Source organism: Corvus kubaryi, unplaced genomic scaffold (assembly GCF_017639235.1).
Source record: "Corvus kubaryi isolate FWS band 111438036 unplaced genomic scaffold, C.kubaryi_AGA036_p1.0 37249, whole genome shotgun sequence".
Classification (NCBI taxonomy): Eukaryota; Metazoa; Chordata; class Aves; order Passeriformes; family Corvidae; genus Corvus; species Corvus kubaryi.
The window spans coordinates 6,149,296-6,169,622 of record NW_024581072.1 but is presented as its reverse complement, the minus strand read 5'-3'; the positions used below and the strand labels follow the sequence as shown (position 1 = coordinate 6,169,622).

Sequence of the window (20,327 nt, the reverse complement as noted above, 5' to 3'; positions counted from 1 at the left end):
TTTCTTTTTTTTTAAGCCTTTTTTTTTTCACTTCCAGAGCCTTGCAAAGCTTCCTATAGAATTGTGACATATGGGTCAGGGACAAAAGCACTGTAAGAACCTGAGTATGAACTGCTATGATTCACTTCTGCAGCCCTAAAAACAAGGTCCCCAGATGGGCCATACACTTAAGAGCTGGACTCAGAGATCCTTGCGGGTCCCTTTCAACTCAAAATACTCTGTAATACAGGAACTATATCCTTTTTCACCACTCTTCTCAGATAAAGGCAGGCATTCTCATCTGCCCCTCACTTTTTCAGCATGCTTCACTTCCCTAAATGTCTATTTAGCTTGACAAGGATTGCACTTTTAACCTTACCAGCACCAAAAGCAATTGTGGGTTTATGAGCAGACAAAATTTATGGGTGTAGAAAACTGTAACACACTTCAGATCAGAGTGTCTAAGCCTTAAGAACACACTGACAGTCCCTCCCCTGAATCTACTTCCGAGCATTTTCAGCAGCAGTAGAAAATAAAATCAGTTCCTTATTTTGCAGCTTGCTGTAAATGCTGCTACTTTCACCACTTTTCCAGCTGGGACAAAGCATCTTGTGTCCTTGTTCATGAAAATAGTGCTTGAGCAGAATTTCACTTAAATCTTCCCAAAGAAGCTGCCTCACAAATCACAGTGGACGTATTAAACATACCTTTTGTAAAAGGCTCAGGTAAACTCATATGAAAAAATTCTGTAGGAACATCTTTGTGAAAATTGAAGAGAAGAATCCATAGTCCCAGGCTCTGGCAAAAAATATACCTAAGTATTTTGCATCACAAGCAGATACACAGTAACTGACCTAGAAATTAAGCTTTCCAGATTGCATTAAGTCAACGAAGCTGATGTGTTCTGTAAAGGCTGTCAGTAGGAAGTAAGGTTTGATTCAAAATACATTACCTTCACATTTAGGTGATTCCACCCTACAGACTACCCCTCAGGTTTACTCACCAGAATTTTTTGTTCCTTACTCAAATTTGCTCTCATCAAGTCCTGCAGAGATATGGAATCACTGCAAAGATTTAACTTTGGCATGTAAAACACATAGACCTGAAGCTGAGGTAAGGTAGTGGTTTTATTTTCCCATAGACCTTGCAAGATCTGATCAAATATACCCATGTGAGTCAAGATGGTGAAAATACAATGCATCGAATCCAACACAAAGCAGAAGAGCTTTGTAGTCAGAAGTGTAGTCACTCTAATACAGAGGGAAGAATATGAGGCAACATTTAAAGCAGACGAAGGCCCAAGCTCTCTACTGTTAAAATAAAATTATGTTTTCTCTGTCCACTTCTAATGTCCCTCACATATGCCTCCCATATCTGATGGCTAAGTACTGGGAAAGATGCAGAACACAGATAACTCCTTCTGCTGTTAAGCCCCTTCCTCTGAGAGTCCTCAGGGGTGTTTATGGTTCAATCACAAGTTATTGGATGTGCAAATTTCTACTGAAGAAAAAACATGCAAAAAAACAAGAGGAGAGAAAATCAGAAGAGGAAACAATCTTCATTTATGCATGCATTCACCTTAAGAAGTTGCTTAAAGAGATTATTGTGCATCATTTTTTCACATACAAGGATTTGAAGAGAACTGGGCATAGTGTTTCCCATGTTGTGACACAGAAAATTAAACTCAGAAACTTTTTTTCTCTAGTTCTGCACAAAGATCTTACTCAGGAGAGATTAATTTGCTGACAGAAGCAGCAATTGCCGGTAGCTCAGAGGTGCAGAATTTTAAGCATCATAGCTCTAACCACGTAGCCTGAGTCCCAGCCTTGTCGGGACCAACAGAAAGGGGTTTCCTAGGTGCATGTGAGCCACTTAAAACAACTGGAAGGAAGTGACAAGTGATAGTTAGAGGACACTGCTGTCCACGACTCTGCTGATCAGATTTATTATTTAGGGAGGTTTGCTTCTGCAGTTTTCACTGAGAATGTTGTGCAGAGGCTACCAAGGCTTATCTGGGTTCCTACTATACAGTGCTGTTTTTTCAAGTCTGTACCAAAGACACAGCCAGGGGTGACCTGAGAGTTATCAAGTGTAACTAGCAGGCTTGAGGGGCATTGCTGAAGAGCATGGACCCCCAAGTGGTTTTCTCCATTGCGCCCAAAGAGGAATCAGCAGAAACCGTGTGAACCACTGGTTGCACAGCTGCTGTTCACAGCAGACTTCTGACTCCTGTGAGCATGGCAGCCATGGTGAGAATCTGAAAAACATAACCAGGTTTTAAGGGGAGGGAAAGCTGGCAGAGAAAAATTGATAATGTTGAGGTAGATAAGTAGATACCTGCTGCATACCAGATTAGGGAGTATAAAATACAGAGGACTGGGTTAAGGTATACTTCAACACCCTGCATGTACACAGGTTTGTGGGGCCAGATGGGTTTGATCCAAGTGTGCTGAGGAAAGTGAAGGCTGGTGGCATTGCAAGGCCACTCTCAATGTTCTTTGAAAGGTGGAGGTGAGTAGGAAAGGTTGCAAATGACTGACTCTCAGCCCTGCCTTCTAACCATGTAATGAAGAAGATGAATCAACTACAGCCTTATGCAATCCTTTGGAAGATGTTGGAGAAAATGCTCCTGGAGAGCATTTCCAAAGGCATGCAGAATTAGAAGGTGCTCAGGAGTAGTCAGCCTGGATTTCTGAGCAGAAAGCCAAAAACTGTTTACAAAACAAATCCAAAGCTGTTGAACCTCTCCATTAGTGACCTGCAGGATGTGACAGTACAGAGTCAAGCAAGTTTGCAGAGCACATAAAAGTGGGAGGAGAGGAAGGTGCAGCAGACAGTTGTGCTGCACTTTTGTCAAACCTCAGAAGAAATGCAGAGCTGGGCAGGGAGAAATGTGATGAAGCACAGCAAGGACAACTGCACAGTCCTGCATTTGAGAAGTAGCTCCATGCACCAGGTGGGGACTTGTGCAGCTGACAAGCAGCTCTGCAGAGAAGTTCTGTGAGGTCCTGCTGGACAGTAAGGTGAGCTTGAGTCAGCAACACTGGTTTGCTGCCAAAATGACCAACAGTATCCTCAGCTGTATTTAGAAGTACACTGAGAGCAGCTCAGGGGAATTTGTCCTTCCTCTACCCTCAGTGCTACTGACACCATGTGAGGAGTGCCAAGTCCAGTTCTGGGCTCCCCAGCACAGTTAAGTTGTAGACAGACTGCAGTGGCTCCAGCACAAGCTCAGAGATCCCACTCGGAAATGGTGCTGCAGCATGTCCAAGAGGCAATTCCTGATACTGCAACATCACTTCAGTGCCTCCCTGCAGCTTGCAGCCACTCTGTGATAGGGTTGCATGCCATCCAGCCCAAGACCAACAAGGGTGACCTGCTGCTTCCCACTGCAGGGCAAATGAGGGGGCATCATCTCCATGTTCTCTTCTGCTTGCAGCTCCTTGGGCACACCAAGGGTACCGCCTTCCAAGATGAGAAATAAATAGAAAATGACAACTATTGACTAGGTTTTATTCTGCAGTTAGCTGCTGGCCTAGAGTAGAGTGTGAAGATGTCAAGTGTTGTGGCTCTAAATTAGCAGGCAAACTAACTGCAGGGCTGTGTTTTCCTCTCTCTTTGTGATTTAGTAACCATAACACCAGAGTCACAAAGGCACTGCAGGCTCTTCCTCTGCCTCCCACACTAATCTGCCTGCTGCCACCTTTTTCTAGGTTTTGCTCAGAGCAGTGAGACTGTGTCAGCCCCCAAGGACGGAAGCAGTCCCTGCTCAGACACTCTCACCAGCACGAGGTTCCTTACAAGACCAGGAGGCAAGGACGGCATAGCACCCTGAGGACATGGCTGGTGCACAAAGTCCCCAGCACAGTCTTCTCCAGCAATTTCCACCATTTTTTCTCCTTACACTGGCCTAAAATATGCTACAAGAAAGATTAAAAATTACATCTTGAATGCAGCCATGAACATTTCCATGCCCAAAGCTGTGACAGATCAACAAACTACTACAGTGAAAGACAGCTCACAGGACACGAGCACAGGCACTGGTTCTTCAGATTTTCATCACAGCTACCGTGCCTATGGGAATCAGAGCAAAACAAAACAAAAACAACAAAATGAGCTTTAAAGAGAGCTACTTGAGACTTGAGCTCACTTCAGCCAACACATTTTTTCCTGGTGATTGGAGATACCCAGCATCATGACAGTAAGCATAATGGGAATTTCGTTTGTATTGTGATCTAGCTGGAGGTTGCAGCTGTTATATTGTGCTTGTATTGTCCATGCTACTTCAGTCTGCTAAATCAAAATCCTGTCTTCAAATAAATAAATTTGGTAATAACACACTAAGCCCTCCTTATGTGGAATCTAAAAGAGCCTGGTCAGAGTGTACGGCACAAGAGAAGAGCCAGGACTGCAAGACAGCAGGAAACACCTCATGACACAGAATGCATCTCCAGCAGGACAGACTTTACTCAAGACAACATACACAGCAATTCAGCACAAAGCAGTGTGAAACTGCCACCCCTTTGTGGCATCAAGGGTAACTGGGAAGGATGTAAAAAAACAGGGCCATCTGCATTAGACTGTGTACAACCTACCTACTAATGTAAGGCCACAGCTTGACGCAAGCAAAAGAGACAGTAGGTGATGCTCCTTTCTGACCTTGATTCAGCTTAAGTTTCAGTAACTTCAGCAATACAATAATAAAACAACAATTTTGCATGTATCAAAAAGTAAACTCTAAATATATTTATTATTCAGTTATATTTGCTTTTCATTGCACAGATTTAGTTTTTATCCCCATGTTCAACAGCTTCTCACAAAGCTTTTAGGAGTCTTAGAAATTGTTAAAATGATCACTCAAGACTATTTAGGCACAGATCATGAATGCATAACTCTATTTCCTCAAGGTTTTTTCCATGTGAAAGATTAGTGGTTGAAGTTAAGCTCCAAATTGAAATACATTTCACAGTCCACGCTTTTACAGGCATACTGTCTAAAAAAGAAGTTTTGATTAAATAGTCTCACCAAAGCCTAAATGAAAACACCTTCTTTTCCATAAATGCTGAAATCAACACAACCCTAGGATAAGAACCACAGTGACCAACCATTCTCTATGCTAGTCAGTCACAGAATAACAAAGAAACAGTCCTCAAGAGGATGTAAAAATCCCCAGGAAAAGTTACTTTACCTTGGAAATAATTTAAATAATTTATTTTGTATGGAAAAAACGAGCACAAAAAAATGCAGCCAATAAAACACATCTGGTGACAAGGATGTGTCCTAGACATATCCCCTGGACCTAGCTGATTCTGTGATTGCTATGTGCCACAATAGAGGTGCAAAGATACAGGTTAAACAGTGTTTGCTCTGCTTGGGTTTAAGACATCTCCATAAGGTCCAGCATTGAGCCAGAGAGCTGGTGCTGAAGGGCACAGATCAGTGTGGCCACAGGGCTCAGGAAGGCTGAGCAGCCTGGGAGGATGCAGGGGGCTGGACAACACAGCTGGCAAGAGGGAACCTGCAGCTGTAGATGGCTGCAGAAATGGGACAAGGTTCTGGCACCTGGGAGCTAAGGAAGCAGCAGCTGCAGGCATTAAGGACAAGTGATACTTCAGCAGCCCTGGAGGGCTGTTCATGACTGGCCACAGCCCTGTGGTCTTACTGTGGTTGACACAACTCTTCTAGCACCATTGCTGAAATGTCTGCAGTGGGTTGGGGGTCCAACTCCCCATTCATCCTTTTAAACCTTCTTGGCAAATTCCCCTGCTGTCAACACTATGCAGCTTTAAATGTTGTCCTCATTTCTCTGAGGACCCCCAACTGACTGCAGCTGGTCTTTGGCAGAAGGAGGGAAAGAAGGCCACTGACTCACAGGACACAGAGACTCTGCAGCTTCTCTGGTGAGAACTAGCCCATACCATCACCCTTTTAAAGTAGGATCCCCCAATGCCGACTCTTCTTTACCTATCACAAAAGTGCCGGCCCTTGGCACCCCCAGTGCAGCCTCCCACTCAGAGTGGGACTATCCCCAGCACCAGGTCAGGGCAGCCACAGCCTTCCCAAACCACCTGGGGGCAGAGCCAAGCTGTGAGGTGAGAGGGGTGCATGAGGATCCCTTTGGAGTTAGAGGTGCCTCTGAAGCTCAGCAGAGTGGACTCCCTGGGCAAGAGGACAGGAGCCACATTGCTGGGCCTCAGGGTGAGCAAAGGATCTGGCAGCTGCCTTCAGTCTCCCATCCTCCTGTCACATGGAGGGGCAGCAGAACAGGTTGTTCCTAGAGGTTAACATGTAGCTTCTCCAGGACCAGAAGAGCAAGAATTTCCAAAGTCTCTCACTAGCATTAACACCCAAGTTTCTGACATTGGTGAGCAGGCAAGCAAGGAGAGCCTGAAAAAGCACAGCAAATCCATCAAAAACTGTCTGGTGATGATTAGGGAAATGTGATCACCACAAGCCAGGGAAGTCCATGCTGCCTGAAATATCAATTTTACCCCCAGTAAAAAACCTAGGAGGAGTTATCCACAAGAACTGAAGTCTCCCCCATTTTCCACAGATACAAAGAGCTTCAGGCTAGCACCCTCAGTTTTCCTGTGTGTCCATTCTGACATTCATGAGCTCCAGCTTCAGCTGTTTAATTTGGACATCTCTCTGGTTTACTAACAGACGTAGTCGACGGATTTCTTCCTGTTGCCGGAAATACATCTGCAAAAGCTGTAAGAAAGCACACATTTTACTTACTTTACACTAAGAAAACACAGGCTTAACCTAACAATGCCACCAGAGCTGTCATCACTTCTGAGAGAAACATCTAAGGAGGAGGCCTTCAACCAACCTATATATGCCTGACAACATCAGCAGTACTCCTGTTGTCCACTAGATTGGGCTGTGACTGCAGGTGTTCCACAGAAAGTATTTGGAGTCTAAATTCCTAGGTATGCCACATCTCCTTCTCTGACCTTGGGCAAGTTCTCTTTTCTTCTTCCAGTTGGGACTAGCATAGTCTTTCATTATGCATGCAGCAGAGCACCCAGCTCTACAAGGGCTGCTTCTGTAACCTTGGGGTGCCAGCTCAGAAGCATGTAGAAAAATACCCTTTTTCATACCACTGGGACATTAAGATGCAGAAATTCCTGCCCTATCAAGGTGCAGATGCTAAAATCTTGCAGAGATGAAAGGGGACCTCAGCACAGGTATGGAAAGAAAATTATTCCAGGGTTCCTAAAAGCAAACACATTGCATGTAGTTGAAAATGTCCCTAAGCTGCCAACAGTGGGAGGCTGACAAATCACCAGAGAGATGTACCACTGTGCCAGCTTTGATCACTATACAGAGAGGTGGTTGTCCATGACTAAAGACAAATTATGGAGCTGCCAGGACCTTTTCTAGAGCCTGTCCCAGGTGCATGCTGCAACCAGCAGCCAACCTCAATAGCACTGCACTATCAAGTTGTCCCTCCGTAGTGAGCTGCTGAGCCAGAGGCAGAAATAGACCCTTTCTCATGTCAGGATTCACAATACAGTCAGGCAGTTAAGACTACATGGATGCACCAGGGTTACACCCACTCCTTTCACAGAAGTCCCTGCTGCCTCACCAGGCTTGCTGACTGCAGCTCTCATCAAAGGGTTATTCTGCATAAACCCCCCCCTTCTCTTCTCTAGAACCTGGAAGTCACAAGGACCTCCTTGTACCCAGCCAGCCACCAGGCAGGTCTGTGCCACAAGAATGCCTAGGAAGCGAGAACGCTGACTGCCCCCTCCTTTCCAGACCCCCTCAGCCGGGGTGCTGCTGGGACACATTCTGCTTCCCATGTGGCAGCCAGGTCAGGCAGAGTTTTTGCCCCCACAAAGAACAAAGAGCTTGCACTGACACAGGCCTGCAAAACAAAGCCTCCCTGAATTGCCACCAGGTGAAAGGCATCCTTTTGTCATCTGGCTTTGGGCTTCCCCCACAGCCCCAACACTTCATCCCAGACATTCGTACCTCATTTTCAGTTTTTGGTGGTGGACACTCAAATATGTCAGAGCCATTGAAGAGGCACATTTTCTTACTGCTTGGCAATTCCTCCTCCGATTTCATCTTTTTTCTGCTATCTCTGATCTCTCCTAGCTTCTGCTTGTCCTCCAGAGACATTCTTCCTCCCTCTTGTTGGCTCAGGTCAGTAACTTTTGTAAATGGCTCTGGGTCAAGAAACTGTGGTAAGGAGCTCACAGCTTCAGAGCCTGGTTTTAGGGATACCAGAAGAGGTCCTAGGGAGGGAGGAGACAAGTTAGCACTCACAAACCACATCCAGAAATCAGCTGTAAGCAATTTATTCCAACAACCTGCAGAGATAAACATGGAGGCACTTGACCGGAGCAGCTTCCAGAATTCACAGCCACCAAGTTATTTTAGATTCCAGCCATATTTACTGTGTCTCTCCTTTTCCTTCTTTCCTCTTTCTCTGGCAGGTAACAGGCCAGAGAGCTGGCAGCATCTTACCCAAGCCCTAGTAAGCTGAAGGGCTGGGGAGCTCTCCATGTGCTGACCTTTGTTAAACCCGTTCAGCCATAGTTGTGCTGACAGTGCCGGTTGGGCTGCTGCAGTCAAGGGGTAGATGTCTTCCTGGTATGATTCCGACTGGAAGCAAACAAAAGTCCAGAGTAATCATGTCAGTGAGATTTTGGCTTAAAGAGGTTATATTGGATTGTGGTGGAGAAATGAGTTTATTCCCCTTCAGCACAGGGAGTGTCATGAGCACTCACTGGCACGGAGATAAAGTCTTTTCACCTGCTCTGAGCCTCTCTGCTCCTCACCCCAACTAGGAGACTTGCATCTGAAGGCCTAATTTAATTCATGCCAGTGAGGTCTTCAGACCGGGGGAAGTTGACATACGCCAACTCAACTCCCATGAAATCATGTTCCTCAGAATGAATATGTGGATACAAAGGATGGACAAGTCACAAAGCATCAGCTGATCATCAACTGACAGAAACTGGCCAAGGAGATTAAGCTGGAGGAACACGCCTGGTTGGGAGTTGCAATGAGCATTAGTTCTTTTGGGTCTCTGAATTCAAGGAACTCATACCTTCTTTTCATACTCTATTTTCTGGAAGTAGAGGGCACAGTGCTGCCATTTCCCATGTACCTATGCTCACACAGGAGCTACTTTGGCTAGCTACAGATTCAAGGCCTGTTTCTTTCTCTAATGACACCACCTCTGAGACTTACTTCTACATCACCCTCAGTGCAACGGGTCGTGCCTTACATGCTGCAGAACAACTGTCTGTAACACAACTGTACCCAAGGTGCAGAGACCCATGAATTCATAGTTCCTGTTTTGCCAGGGTGATTCTGCTTCCTTCCACAAGGAGATTTTCATGCCACCCAACATCAACTCCCACCCCTCTCCCTCTTTTGTCATTATGTCAAACAGATTCTATTGGAGAAGTTTACAGACAGCTAGCAGACCTGGTAGCATGTCTTAGAAAGTCAAACATTAAATAGAGACCTAACCACTGAGTAACTCTTGAGTTACCCAGACAGGGTTTATTGGCAGGGCTGCCCCAGAAACTGGCCAGCTATGTCCCTCACGCCAGGAGAGAGAAAATCTCTTGTTCTACCTACTCTCCTGCTCCCAAGAGTCACAGAGAGGAAGCAATGGTCTCATTTTTCCACAGATATTTACCTCAGATATGAACACGACCTGAGGTTGACTTACCCGTCGAGGCACAATCATTGAGATGGGCTCGATCAAGCTTTTAGTTGGGATCAGTTTATAGAAACGGAAAATTTCACAAGCTGCCACATCAAGACCTCTCTTTGGCATCATTCCTGGGGGAAGAGCATTAAAAAATGGAGTATAAATCTCCGTAGGAAAGTTAATGTAATCAACCATGGGAGAAGGGACATCAAACAATGAAAGGAGTCATACTATCAGCACCATATCAGCATGAAGTCTGCATCCAAAATCGGCTCAGTGGCACAAATTACAAAACTAAATAATTTTTTTTTTCTGTCAGACCATGTTGTTACATACAGGGTATGTGGTTTTCATGCTAAGCCTCCTGTTCTTTATTCATTCTAATGAGCTCCAAATAGAGTGACCAGAATGAACAGAACTGGCAGGTGATGCCACAGGATTTGAGTATCAGAATCACCAGGAAGGGATTTCAGGACACCTAAACAACACCACAATAGCTATATATGGCTGAAACACCTTCCAGCCCAGTATCCTCCCCTAATGCTGTCCCAAAACAGAAATGAATATGAGAAGGATGTGAACATCTGTTCTGTCCATTTTTGTTTTAAGGACTGGCTAATCCACACAAGGTCTCTAAGTACCTGATAACCTCAGTGGGTTTCTCTCCCCTTAGTTTGTACAGTCCAAAGCTATATCCATGTCAATTCCCTTAACAAAAGATATTCCCTATGCTTCTAGACCTTGTTTCATAGTGCCCAAGCTTAGTTTTCTACTAATACCCAGTGACTTCACTAAGCAGTAGATTTTACATGAAGGCCTGTTGTTCCTTACATTATGCAGTCTAAACTTACAATCTAAACTATTCTAATCTTACAATCTAAACTCCACTGCTCCACTCAGTACTTTATTTTGGTAATATTGAAAAGGAAGTTTTGTGCAATAACCTTAGCAGTACGCTTGATCAGCTGAACAAAGCAGGTTAGGGAAGTAGACGTGATTCACTGAGGCCTTTTAAAAACACTTATACACTTCCTTTTAATGAAATTATTTTTAAAGAGACTATGACAATGAGAAATAATGATGTCATACTGAAGGATTATAAAAACTGAATAATGAGAAGATCCTTACAGTTAAGTTTTAAATAATATATTCCTTTTAATTTTTTTTAAGGCAACCTGCCGGGACAAAATTCAGTGCTGCCAAATATCTGTACTAATTTCCTCTAACAGCAGGAGTGTCCACAGGTAGTGTGGAGGGGTGTTAATGATCCTAGAAACATGTCAGTCTGTAGAGGAATATGACTTACAGAGTAGACCAGAGAAGGTTCAAGAAAGGGCTAACAATATGGTTTGAGGGCTGAAAGCTAAATTCTGTAGCTTGAATTAGTTAAACAGCGGGTAGTACCCAGACAGGTTAATAAGCAAGGGTGTCCAAAGGAGGCGTGGTGACCTAATCACAGTAGATCTATTTCTAAATAGGAAATGTCAGTAAAAAAGGAGGTAGACAACCAATAGACTGAAGGCATTAAGATGTGAAGCATTTGTTACCAGAGATATCACACAGTAGGAACAATGGAAATAGAGTTCAGTGACAAAAATCTTGAAGCAGATTGACAAATGACAAGGACCATTCTCTGCCTTTAAATCCAGACTATCCTCCTTTCCACCTTGACCAGGTATGTGAGAGGAGATGCAGCAGTGAGTGGTAAAACTGCCCAGCCCATGCTCTGCTGGTCCGAAGGGCCCAAGCTCTGACTCTGTAATACCACCTGTGATAATGGGTGACCTGGGCCAAGCTGACTGTAAGCACCTGTAAACCCAGGTGGAGGAATCTGACCCATTCTCTTTTCTAAATGATATTTTGGATAGTCCTAGACTCTGGCAGCCTCTAAAATAAAGAAGCCACAATCCTCTTGAAACATTAGACATGCTGCTACTCACCAATTCCCTTCTGTGGTAAGTGAGAACGATATTCCATCAGGTAGTTCAGGTATGGTTTCTCAGGGCTTATCTCATAGTACCGTATGTTTCCATCACCCTAAAGGCAAAGAAAATCAACATCAGCCAGACTCTGCTGTTCAGCATGAAAGCCTGAAAAGAATTCCTGGCCCCAAAAAGCCATGCAGGATCAACAATGAACCAAATGTTTACCCTAAGATTCCTATACGGGAAGGTTAGGACCCAGCTGTGTACCTCTCCACAATAAACATGGAACATCTGTAAACATGGTAAATGTGGCCCAATGCTGAAGCACCCTCTGCCCCCCTCCCATCTGCTCATATCCTTAGGTCAACATGCTTCAGGAGCATCTTTGACTTCAGTCTGTTGCAACGCCAGCTGAGAGCAGAATCAAACAGGCCTGCACTTGCTGATGTGGAAAGTACTTACCTTTCCCACCACGTAAAGCATGTGTGTGTCAGAGTCATAGACAGGAAACAGTAGTCCTGAGGAGCCATCCAGATCCTCCTCCAGTAAAGGTACAGAAAGGTCATTCTGGGCAGGACACAGAAAAAAGTCAGCTGCAATCACCTGTCAGTCGCCTCAAGTCCGGACACCTCCCCTGAACCCCACCTGGCAGTGGCATGTGAACGCAGCTCTGTGTAATGACCCACAGCCCTGAGCAGGGGGCCATGCCCAGACTGCTGCAAAGCTCTGTGGGTGGGAAACGGGTGCTCTGTCCCAGGCCTTGACTGAGGGCAGGACATCAGTTCCTACCACTGTAGCACCTCAGGCATCTGATGGCATTTCAGGGTAGATACGGTAACATTGCCTGCCCCTATGTGGGCCAGACCACAGGAGATGAAGGGGCCTTCAGGGTACACCTGCATTGCTGGTGTAAAATTCACACTAAATTTTACTCATGTTCTCTCAAAACCTCTAGTCAAGGCAATACCTGCACAACAGTGCACCACCCACAAGAGCAGTCTGCATCAGCCAAGCAGCTCAGCACTGCACAGTGGGGAGGTGCCTGTTGCAAGGACAGAATCTCCCACTGGATTTTTGCAGGTAAGCCATGTAGGAGGACACAGCATAACACTCCATACGCAAAGCTGGCATGTCTTGTACAAAGCTATCCCTGCACTGCTGAAGGGAGTGATCTTCGGAGGACCAACAGGGCAGACTATGTTGTCCCATGGCTGTTCATCTGGTGATTCTCACATAAACATGTGTGTAGCAGAGGGTTAACACACATTTTGTCCTGCAGAACTGACCAGCTGCAGGCTGCGGGAAGCCAAGGCTTCTGTTTAGATTCAAAGATGGCATGGGTGGATGTGGACCTGAGAAAGAGGCCTGCTGGGCAGGCCCTGTGCCGATCCCTGTTCCTAAGGAGACTGTACATACCTTGCCTCACAGATCTTCCCACTGAGTTTCTAAACCAAGCATGTGAAACCCTAATGTGACACCCATGATGTGTCACAGCACTGCTCAGCATTGTGGAAAGCCTTCAGACAGCAATACAGTGCTTTGCCTCTCACATGTGAGAAGAAGCCATGTCCAAACATAGCCAAAACATAGCAAATCATAGGCTTGGTCTACCAGCTTTGTCTGGTAACAAAGAGTGACAGCACTACAAAGAGACAAAAGATTGTGCTGCATGGCAGTTGATGCAGAGGGACATATTTAGATGCTGACAAAGTAAAAAATCTCACTGCATATGAAACAGTAGATGAGAGCAGGGCTTCACAAGGCTAGCAGCCATCCTGACGGGAGACCACGTCTTGGAAATGACCAATTAAGCACTACCTCAGTACACTACTGTCAGGAATCATCAGAAATCAAAAACACACTACATACTTTTCTTCATTGAGGGCTTCATCTGAGTAGGCTGTGTCTAGAGCTCATTTCTCTTTCCAGCAGCAGGACCAGTTTGCCAGTAAGACCAGTAAGAGCCACGTTAAGTCAGAGCTACAGTAACCACACAGAGGTCCTTTGAACAATTTCTTCTTGTAGTGGGCTGTTGTGGTTTAACCTCAGTCAGCTACTAAGTACCATGCAGCCATTTGTTCACTTCCCCTTGGTGGGATGGGGAAGAGAATCAGAAAAAGGTAAACTCCTAGTTGAGATAAGAACAGTTCAATAATTGAAGAAAAAGCAAAATATAGAACAAAAACAATTAAATGAAAAGAAAAGGGAGACAGAGGAATGAAACTCAAGAAAAATAAATGATGCACAACACAACCACTCACCACTTGCTGAGCAATGCCCAACCAGTCCCTGAGTAGCAATCCATGGTTCCTGGCCAACTCCCCCCAGTTGAGCATGACGTTCTATGGTATAGAATATCCCTTTGGCCAGTTCAGATCAGCTGTCCTGGATATCCTCCCTCCCGGTTTCTCGTGCACCTGCACACTGGCAGAGCATGAGACACTGAAAAGTCTTTGACTTAGGGTAAGCACTACGTAGCAACACCGCAAATGTCAGTGCGCCTTCAGTATTAAATCCAAACTGAATGGCAGACTTGTGCCAACTACTAAGAAGAAGATTAATTCTGTCCCAGCCAAGACCAGGACATGGGCATAGCATTCTCTTTGCTCTCATAGGCTTCTGTGTTGAAAGCTTCTTCAGAACTCGGTTAGCTCTCACAGCAGTAAGACCTATCACCCCTCAGGAATCTGACAGATCACTTCTGAATTGCTGTTATAAATCAATTCTTATGTATGTGGCAGGTGGAAAAGTTAAAGAGACAGCAAAGAGAGAAAACTGAAGCTGGTATGGTTAAGATTTTTGGTCCAACTCACTTGATCCCATAATGCAATTTGCCTATTATTCCACCAAGATGTTCCAGTAGAGAACAGCTTTTTCATGTTTCCAAGGAATAAGACTTTATTGGCTTTGTGAGACTTGTAGCTTGCTTCCTGTAGAAGAGAAAGAACATTGCATAAGTAAGACAACATCTGTTGCATAGCTACATTTCATGTTACAAGACAACTTTCATTCACTAACATCTGAAAGATCTGCTCAGCCCAGCTGAACTACAGTGAGCATCTGAAAAAAGTGGCCTAAACTCTTCAGGATCATTCCCAAAAGCTGAATGACCAATCACTGATCATCAAATACTCTGAATTGAAGGGGACACACAGGGATCATCAAGTCCAACTCTTGGCCCATACAGGGATTAAACCCACCATCCTGGTGTTATCAGCACCTGCTCTGACCAGCCGAGCCAATCTCTCCTCCCTAACTATTGATTCACATATTTGCAAGACAGCAGTCTCTAGTAGATGCAGGCAGGACTGTCTGTGTACACAAACCTGTGCAAATGGCTACAAAATGCAGCCAGCTTCACCTAGCCAACAAAACCCAGGCAACAAGAACAACCTTGATCATTGGGACAGATGTACACTTGCATCCACCTGTCCACCTAATCTCTACACTCCCTCCCATCATGTCCCTCAGGAGGCTGCAGGAGGTACCTATGAAAATAATGCCATCCAAGTAAGGTTTCAGGGAGCAAGGATCACGGTATCAAGATGCAAAATCCCTGTTTTCAATAATGACAGCCAGCGTTCCACAGAAAATAGAAGGCAATAGTACCATACAGTGCCTTGGGCAATTCAGGGCACAAGATGCATCGTCCTTTATGGCAATGAAGCTACCCAGCAGAGGAAGCACTCCAAGAGGTGAGATCAGCTGGATCATAAACCTCTGAATCCAACCTACCTGTAGGACTGTTCCAGCACGAGGGTCTATCACACGTATCTTCCTGTCCCTGCAAGCAGTGGCAAGGAGACTGCCATCTGTGTTGAATGACATGGAGAGGACCACATCTTTGTGAACATGAATAATCTTCACTGGCTCTGAAAGGACAGCATCCTTGACATCAAGGTTCCAGATCATTATCTGGAGCAAAATTAATAAAAAAAAATCAGTCCTTTGCTGCCTCACACACCAGGGGACTTTGTGCACTCTATTCATTTTGTCATCTTTTCTCTACATGTATAGGTCTTACTATCATAAGTGATTGTTCTCCAGCATTTAAAATAACTAAAATAATTCCTGATACTAACAGCAGTGCATCAGTGTCAGCTCAGAATGTCCAATATTTTAATTTCCTTTGCAACCACATTTTATACATAAAAATAGACAACATCACTGCAGATATTTGCACTAGCACAAACAAAAGTGGATGGCATTGCATACTGTATCCAATTCAGTAAATGCAAAGTGCAGAGTAGACTGAAGTTCATCAGAAGACTGCAAAATTAGACAGTCCTTTTGAACTTGTAGCAATATCCTTGGATTATTGCTACAAGTTCAAAATTTCAATTGAATTCACCATGGAATTTCCCCCTGAAGAAAGCTTCCAAACTCTTCAGTACCATCTTACAGCTTGAAATTAAAATAAATTTCAAACACCCAGCCAAACAGGGTGCTCCAGGAGCACAGACCCACCTTGTAGTCATAGCCAGAGCTGAAGAGGATGTTACCAGCTGTGGGATGCCATTCAATCAGACCAACTCTTCGATTATGCCCAAGGAGTTCTTTCTTCGGAGTAGTGATGTTTCTTTTTAGCAACTGATTGGGGATGTCCCAGATTTTAACCTGAATGGCACAGGATGGGTCTTTGTGAGTTTCCTGAGCGGAAGCTAATTTGGAATTTACCAATAGCTATTACTGCCTTGGAATTATTATTCCCTTTGTAGTGAATAGGAATGTGCCTGGCTTTTTTGTATGCCAGTCCTTGTCATTTGTGTCTCTACTCTTCTGTGGACCTGAAGACTCCTCTTTACCTTCTATCTTCAGACAGCAGTCCTACCAGGGCTTTTTTTAAATTTGGCAATCCAACCCTTAGACTTGGCCAAGCTGTCAGCACAGTTATGGAAAGTTATTCCCAAGGGGAAGAAGTAAACCACTGATCTTGCAGACCTTGCCTCTTAACAAACTTTGAGCAGGAGCCAGCAAATCTGAGTCCCAAAAGATATTATAATTCTATGAATCTACATTATAGCAGTGATTGATCCAAGCTCAACCCTCTCCTGCTCTCCTGGCCCTCTTCATCCTGGTTCTGAGGATCCATTCAATGCCACCTGGCAAAGGAACTGAGAATTCCTCTGGTCAGACGACAGCTATAGAAAAGTTTGTCTCACAGAAAGCTGCTCCGGTGCTGAACGCTTTGCAAATGACACAGCCATTTGTCAAAGTACACAGAACAGCACACGTGTGGCCTCAGAGTAGACACCCTGAGCAGAGAGACTGGGAAGCACTACACTGAAGTCACTCAGCACTGGGAGTGTGCTGTCTTGTAATAGGTCCACCTACAGCTCTGGGTCCTTCTAGAAGGATGCTGCATGACGACAGAAATGCTCTGCCCTCCTGTGGTGGAAGAAAACAGTTGAGGAAACCTGCAAGAAAGGCTGAACCTATGTGGGTATAAAATGAGTCTTTCTCACACTAACCCTACAAACACAAGTATTTAGGATGCTAACAGATGATTAATCCTTTGGCTCAATGAAAATTACTGTGTTTGTCAAAATTTTTCTAGGTCTTAGCTTGAAGCAAAAGTGAAATGCTCTTTGGAACATAGTTTGTGGAAATCAGCCACACCTGCGCAAGTGTCCTGCTGTTTGGTTGATGAGGATGGCTCCTTTTTTAAGCCAAATAAGAAAGGAACACAAATTCTGTGACCTCCTGGAAAACATCATGAGCACTCTTCTCAGCAGTGTTTCTCCCACTAAGGAATCAAGTCCACCAGAAACATAACAGCTGTAGAGTCCAGCAGTATCCACCTGAACTCCTCCAGCAGTTAGAGAAAAGATTGCACTTTACAGCTTCAACAGCTATCACTAAAGGAATGGGGCTGAGAGAGTAGAAAAGGGAAAAATAGGTTCTGTTCACACTGACAAAAGCTGCCTAGAATGAACCATCCACTCCTCATGCTGTGAAATGGTTGGTGATAAAAGCAGAGAAAAGCACCTGGCTGGAATCTCAGGCTGCATTAAATGGCAGAAATTGCCAGTTCTTTAGTGTGCAGAATAAGCAGGCCTTGGAGTCAGGCCTGCAGGCCAAGCATGAGTAATCCAAGCATGAACAAGCTCTCTACCCTGCTACATCTTGAAGAAAACCTGATAAAATGAAGTAAAAGACACAGAGTTTTCCCTCTAACCAGAGGGGAGAAGATCTTCAACAAGTTGAATTCTTCATGCCTGACGATTTGCCAAGAGAAACAGAAGGGGTAAGATGATAAGCTCAAACTCTCAGCCCCTAGCCATTTGCATTGGCCTCAGTCCTAAGCCTGCCTCAAACAGCAGTGGGAACTGGAACTCAGTGTTCACAGAGAACATACAATCCTTCCCATGCCCAAAAGTACCATTCTACATGCTCCAGCTACGCACCACAAAAGATAGCTGTAGTACTGCCAGATGAAAAATCATCTGCACCTGGTGGGCTAACACAATGCTTATTCTTCAAAAACCACTGGCCTATGGAACTGCACAATGCCCATTCTGTAAGAAGGAGAACTGGAAAGCAACCAGCCCAGTTGTGCCGACTTTTACCAGTCCACTGGGCAGTCAGGTATGACTTTGGAGGTCACCAGCTACCAGGGACTACCAAAGAGATCCCCAGGACAGAAAAACGCATGTGTAAAGGGAAGAGAAAATATGCTACTGATTTGAGGGAAATGATTATCATATGTATGTTTATTCAGGGAAAATCAGTGACTATGCATGTAAAATACAGTATCTAAACAGGAGTTTCTTCTGTTGTCAGCATGCACAATATTTCACAGGAGATATGCCCTTGTGCATCTGGCTGAATAAAGAATGTCTGCTTCTTACTGCTATGTTTTAAGGAATTTTTATTTTTACTGTTTTTTCGTAACAGTGGTACCACCAAGGCAAGCTCCAGAAAGTCTGGTTAATGGTGAAGAAACCTCTGAGAAATGTGAGAGAAGTGAAATTTCCATCATCTACCCAGAAGCTTGTGGCCTCTTCAAAGAGAGGCCCAGCCCAGTAAGCAATTAGATGCATCTTTGCACACAAGCCAGAACAGTGCACAGGATCTGTAGCCTTAGAGATCTTCCCAGCTCATCTGAATGAGGCTTGGAACACCCCAATTCATTCAACTGGCCACCTTTGAGCAGGGCTTGGACAAAGTGACCTCCAAGGTCTAGCTACAAGGTATCAGGAAAGACAGTCACCCCAAGAAACACACTGCTGTCCTCGCTGTCGCTGTTGGGGCAGTAATGACACACATGGATAGTGCCTCAGACAAAGGGCAAAAAGCCATTTATTAAACAAAGCAGCCTCTTTTACACACCTTTTGTATGTTATCATTTGTGTTACAGATTCATTGGCTGCTAAACTACGACAATAGACTCCTTGGCTATTATTAACTTCAATATACTACCATTGGCTACCTATAGCACAAGCATTCAAGCATTCAGTCAAATAACAGGTGCAGATATGTTGCTGTTTTCTCCTTCTACTGTTTAACTTTCATGCTTCTGTTGATACTCCATTCTCATGGGAAAAAACTAATTGTATTTCTTCTCATGAACTTTTCTCACAGTCCTTCTCTAGCCAAAGTAACAGGCCTGAGCCATCATTTTACAAAGGCAACAAGGCCTTCCTTTTGTAAGGTTTTACTTAAATGCCACACCTCGCCACTTAGCAGGTAGAGAGGAGATGTCTCTATGCCATGTCACTGTGCAGAGGACCCCTAAGATACCATTTCCTGGTGCTAGGATGAGGATGGGAGAGTAGTAAAAAGAGAGTACAGTCACAGACAAACTTCCTGGAACAACTTTTGTATTGAGACCAGTGACATGCTCCATGTTTCCATTCTTTAGTCTGAGGAGTGATCCAGTGTCAAGTTTCTGTAGAAAACCAGAAAGGAAAGCTGGGGATAGTGCATCCAGCAGCCCCCTAGTGCAAGAAAGATGCTGATAAACCTGTGAGTCCAGGAGAGGCCACCAGGATGCTCAGGAGTCTGCAGCACTTGCACTGTGAGTGGAAGCTGGGGGAGATGGGCTTGCTCAGCCCAGAGAAGAGACAGCTTCCGGGCAAATTGATAAAAGCCTTCAATACTTAAATACTGAGAAAATAGAGCCAATCTCTGTCTTGAAATGCAGGGTAGGAGGACAGGATACAGCAATTAACTATACTGGAAGGAAAAAAATTCCCCATGGGAGCAGTGAAGAACAGGAACAGGTTGCCTGGAGAGATGGTAAAAGAGACCACCCAACCTTGCCTTCAACACAAATGGTTCTGTGATTCTGTAACTGCAGTGGGATGTTTTGAAGCTTGTGTTCGTTTCTCATATGAGGCTCAAAAGAGTGGCCAAGGCGGTGCCCTCCTGCCACAAGTAAGCCATGCCATGCCATGCTTCCTGAGACAGCATGAAAACCTGGCATACAGGTCAGAAGATAAAATAAGATCTTTACCATCAGTTCAGAAACTGAAAGAAGTCTTCAAAAAAAACCCCAGAGGAGTATCCAAACAAGCAAAGACAAGTCACTAAACAGGAAACACAATCCAAAAATCTTACAATCAAGAGTGACTGTTTGGCAGAACTAAAATGGCAAAGCATGTGAACCAAGCCAGGGCCGGAGAAAATGACAGGAGAAACCTCTCTGATGCTGTACAGCAGAGTGAGAATAAACCCAGTAGGAGAAAGCTCATATGGGATCTCTGGAAAAAAGCATGGTAGGTAGTCAGATGTCCTCATTA

General features: G+C 44.6%; 1 protein-coding gene across 2 annotated transcripts in view; it reads right to left on the bottom strand.

Moving 5' to 3' along the window:
* Positions 1-4,422: 4,422 nt before the first annotated feature.
* Positions 4,423-20,327, bottom strand: part of CORO2A (coronin 2A) — a 58,642-nt gene continuing 42,737 nt past the window's right edge. For both annotated transcript variants that reach the window (XM_042023602.1, XM_042023603.1), the window contains 9 exons: positions 16,051-16,200; positions 15,319-15,498; positions 14,397-14,513; positions 12,046-12,150; positions 11,599-11,695; positions 9,677-9,789; positions 8,505-8,595; positions 7,960-8,225; positions 4,423-6,690 (listed from right to left, as the gene is read on the bottom strand). In XM_042023602.1, coding sequence (XP_041879536.1) covers positions 6,559-6,690; positions 7,960-8,225; positions 8,505-8,595; positions 9,677-9,789; positions 11,599-11,695; positions 12,046-12,150; positions 14,397-14,513; positions 15,319-15,498; positions 16,051-16,200 — 1,251 coding nt within the window. In that variant the 3' untranslated portion in view covers positions 4,423-6,558. The remainder of the gene's footprint in view (positions 6,691-7,959; positions 8,226-8,504; positions 8,596-9,676; positions 9,790-11,598; positions 11,696-12,045; positions 12,151-14,396; positions 14,514-15,318; positions 15,499-16,050; positions 16,201-20,327) is intronic.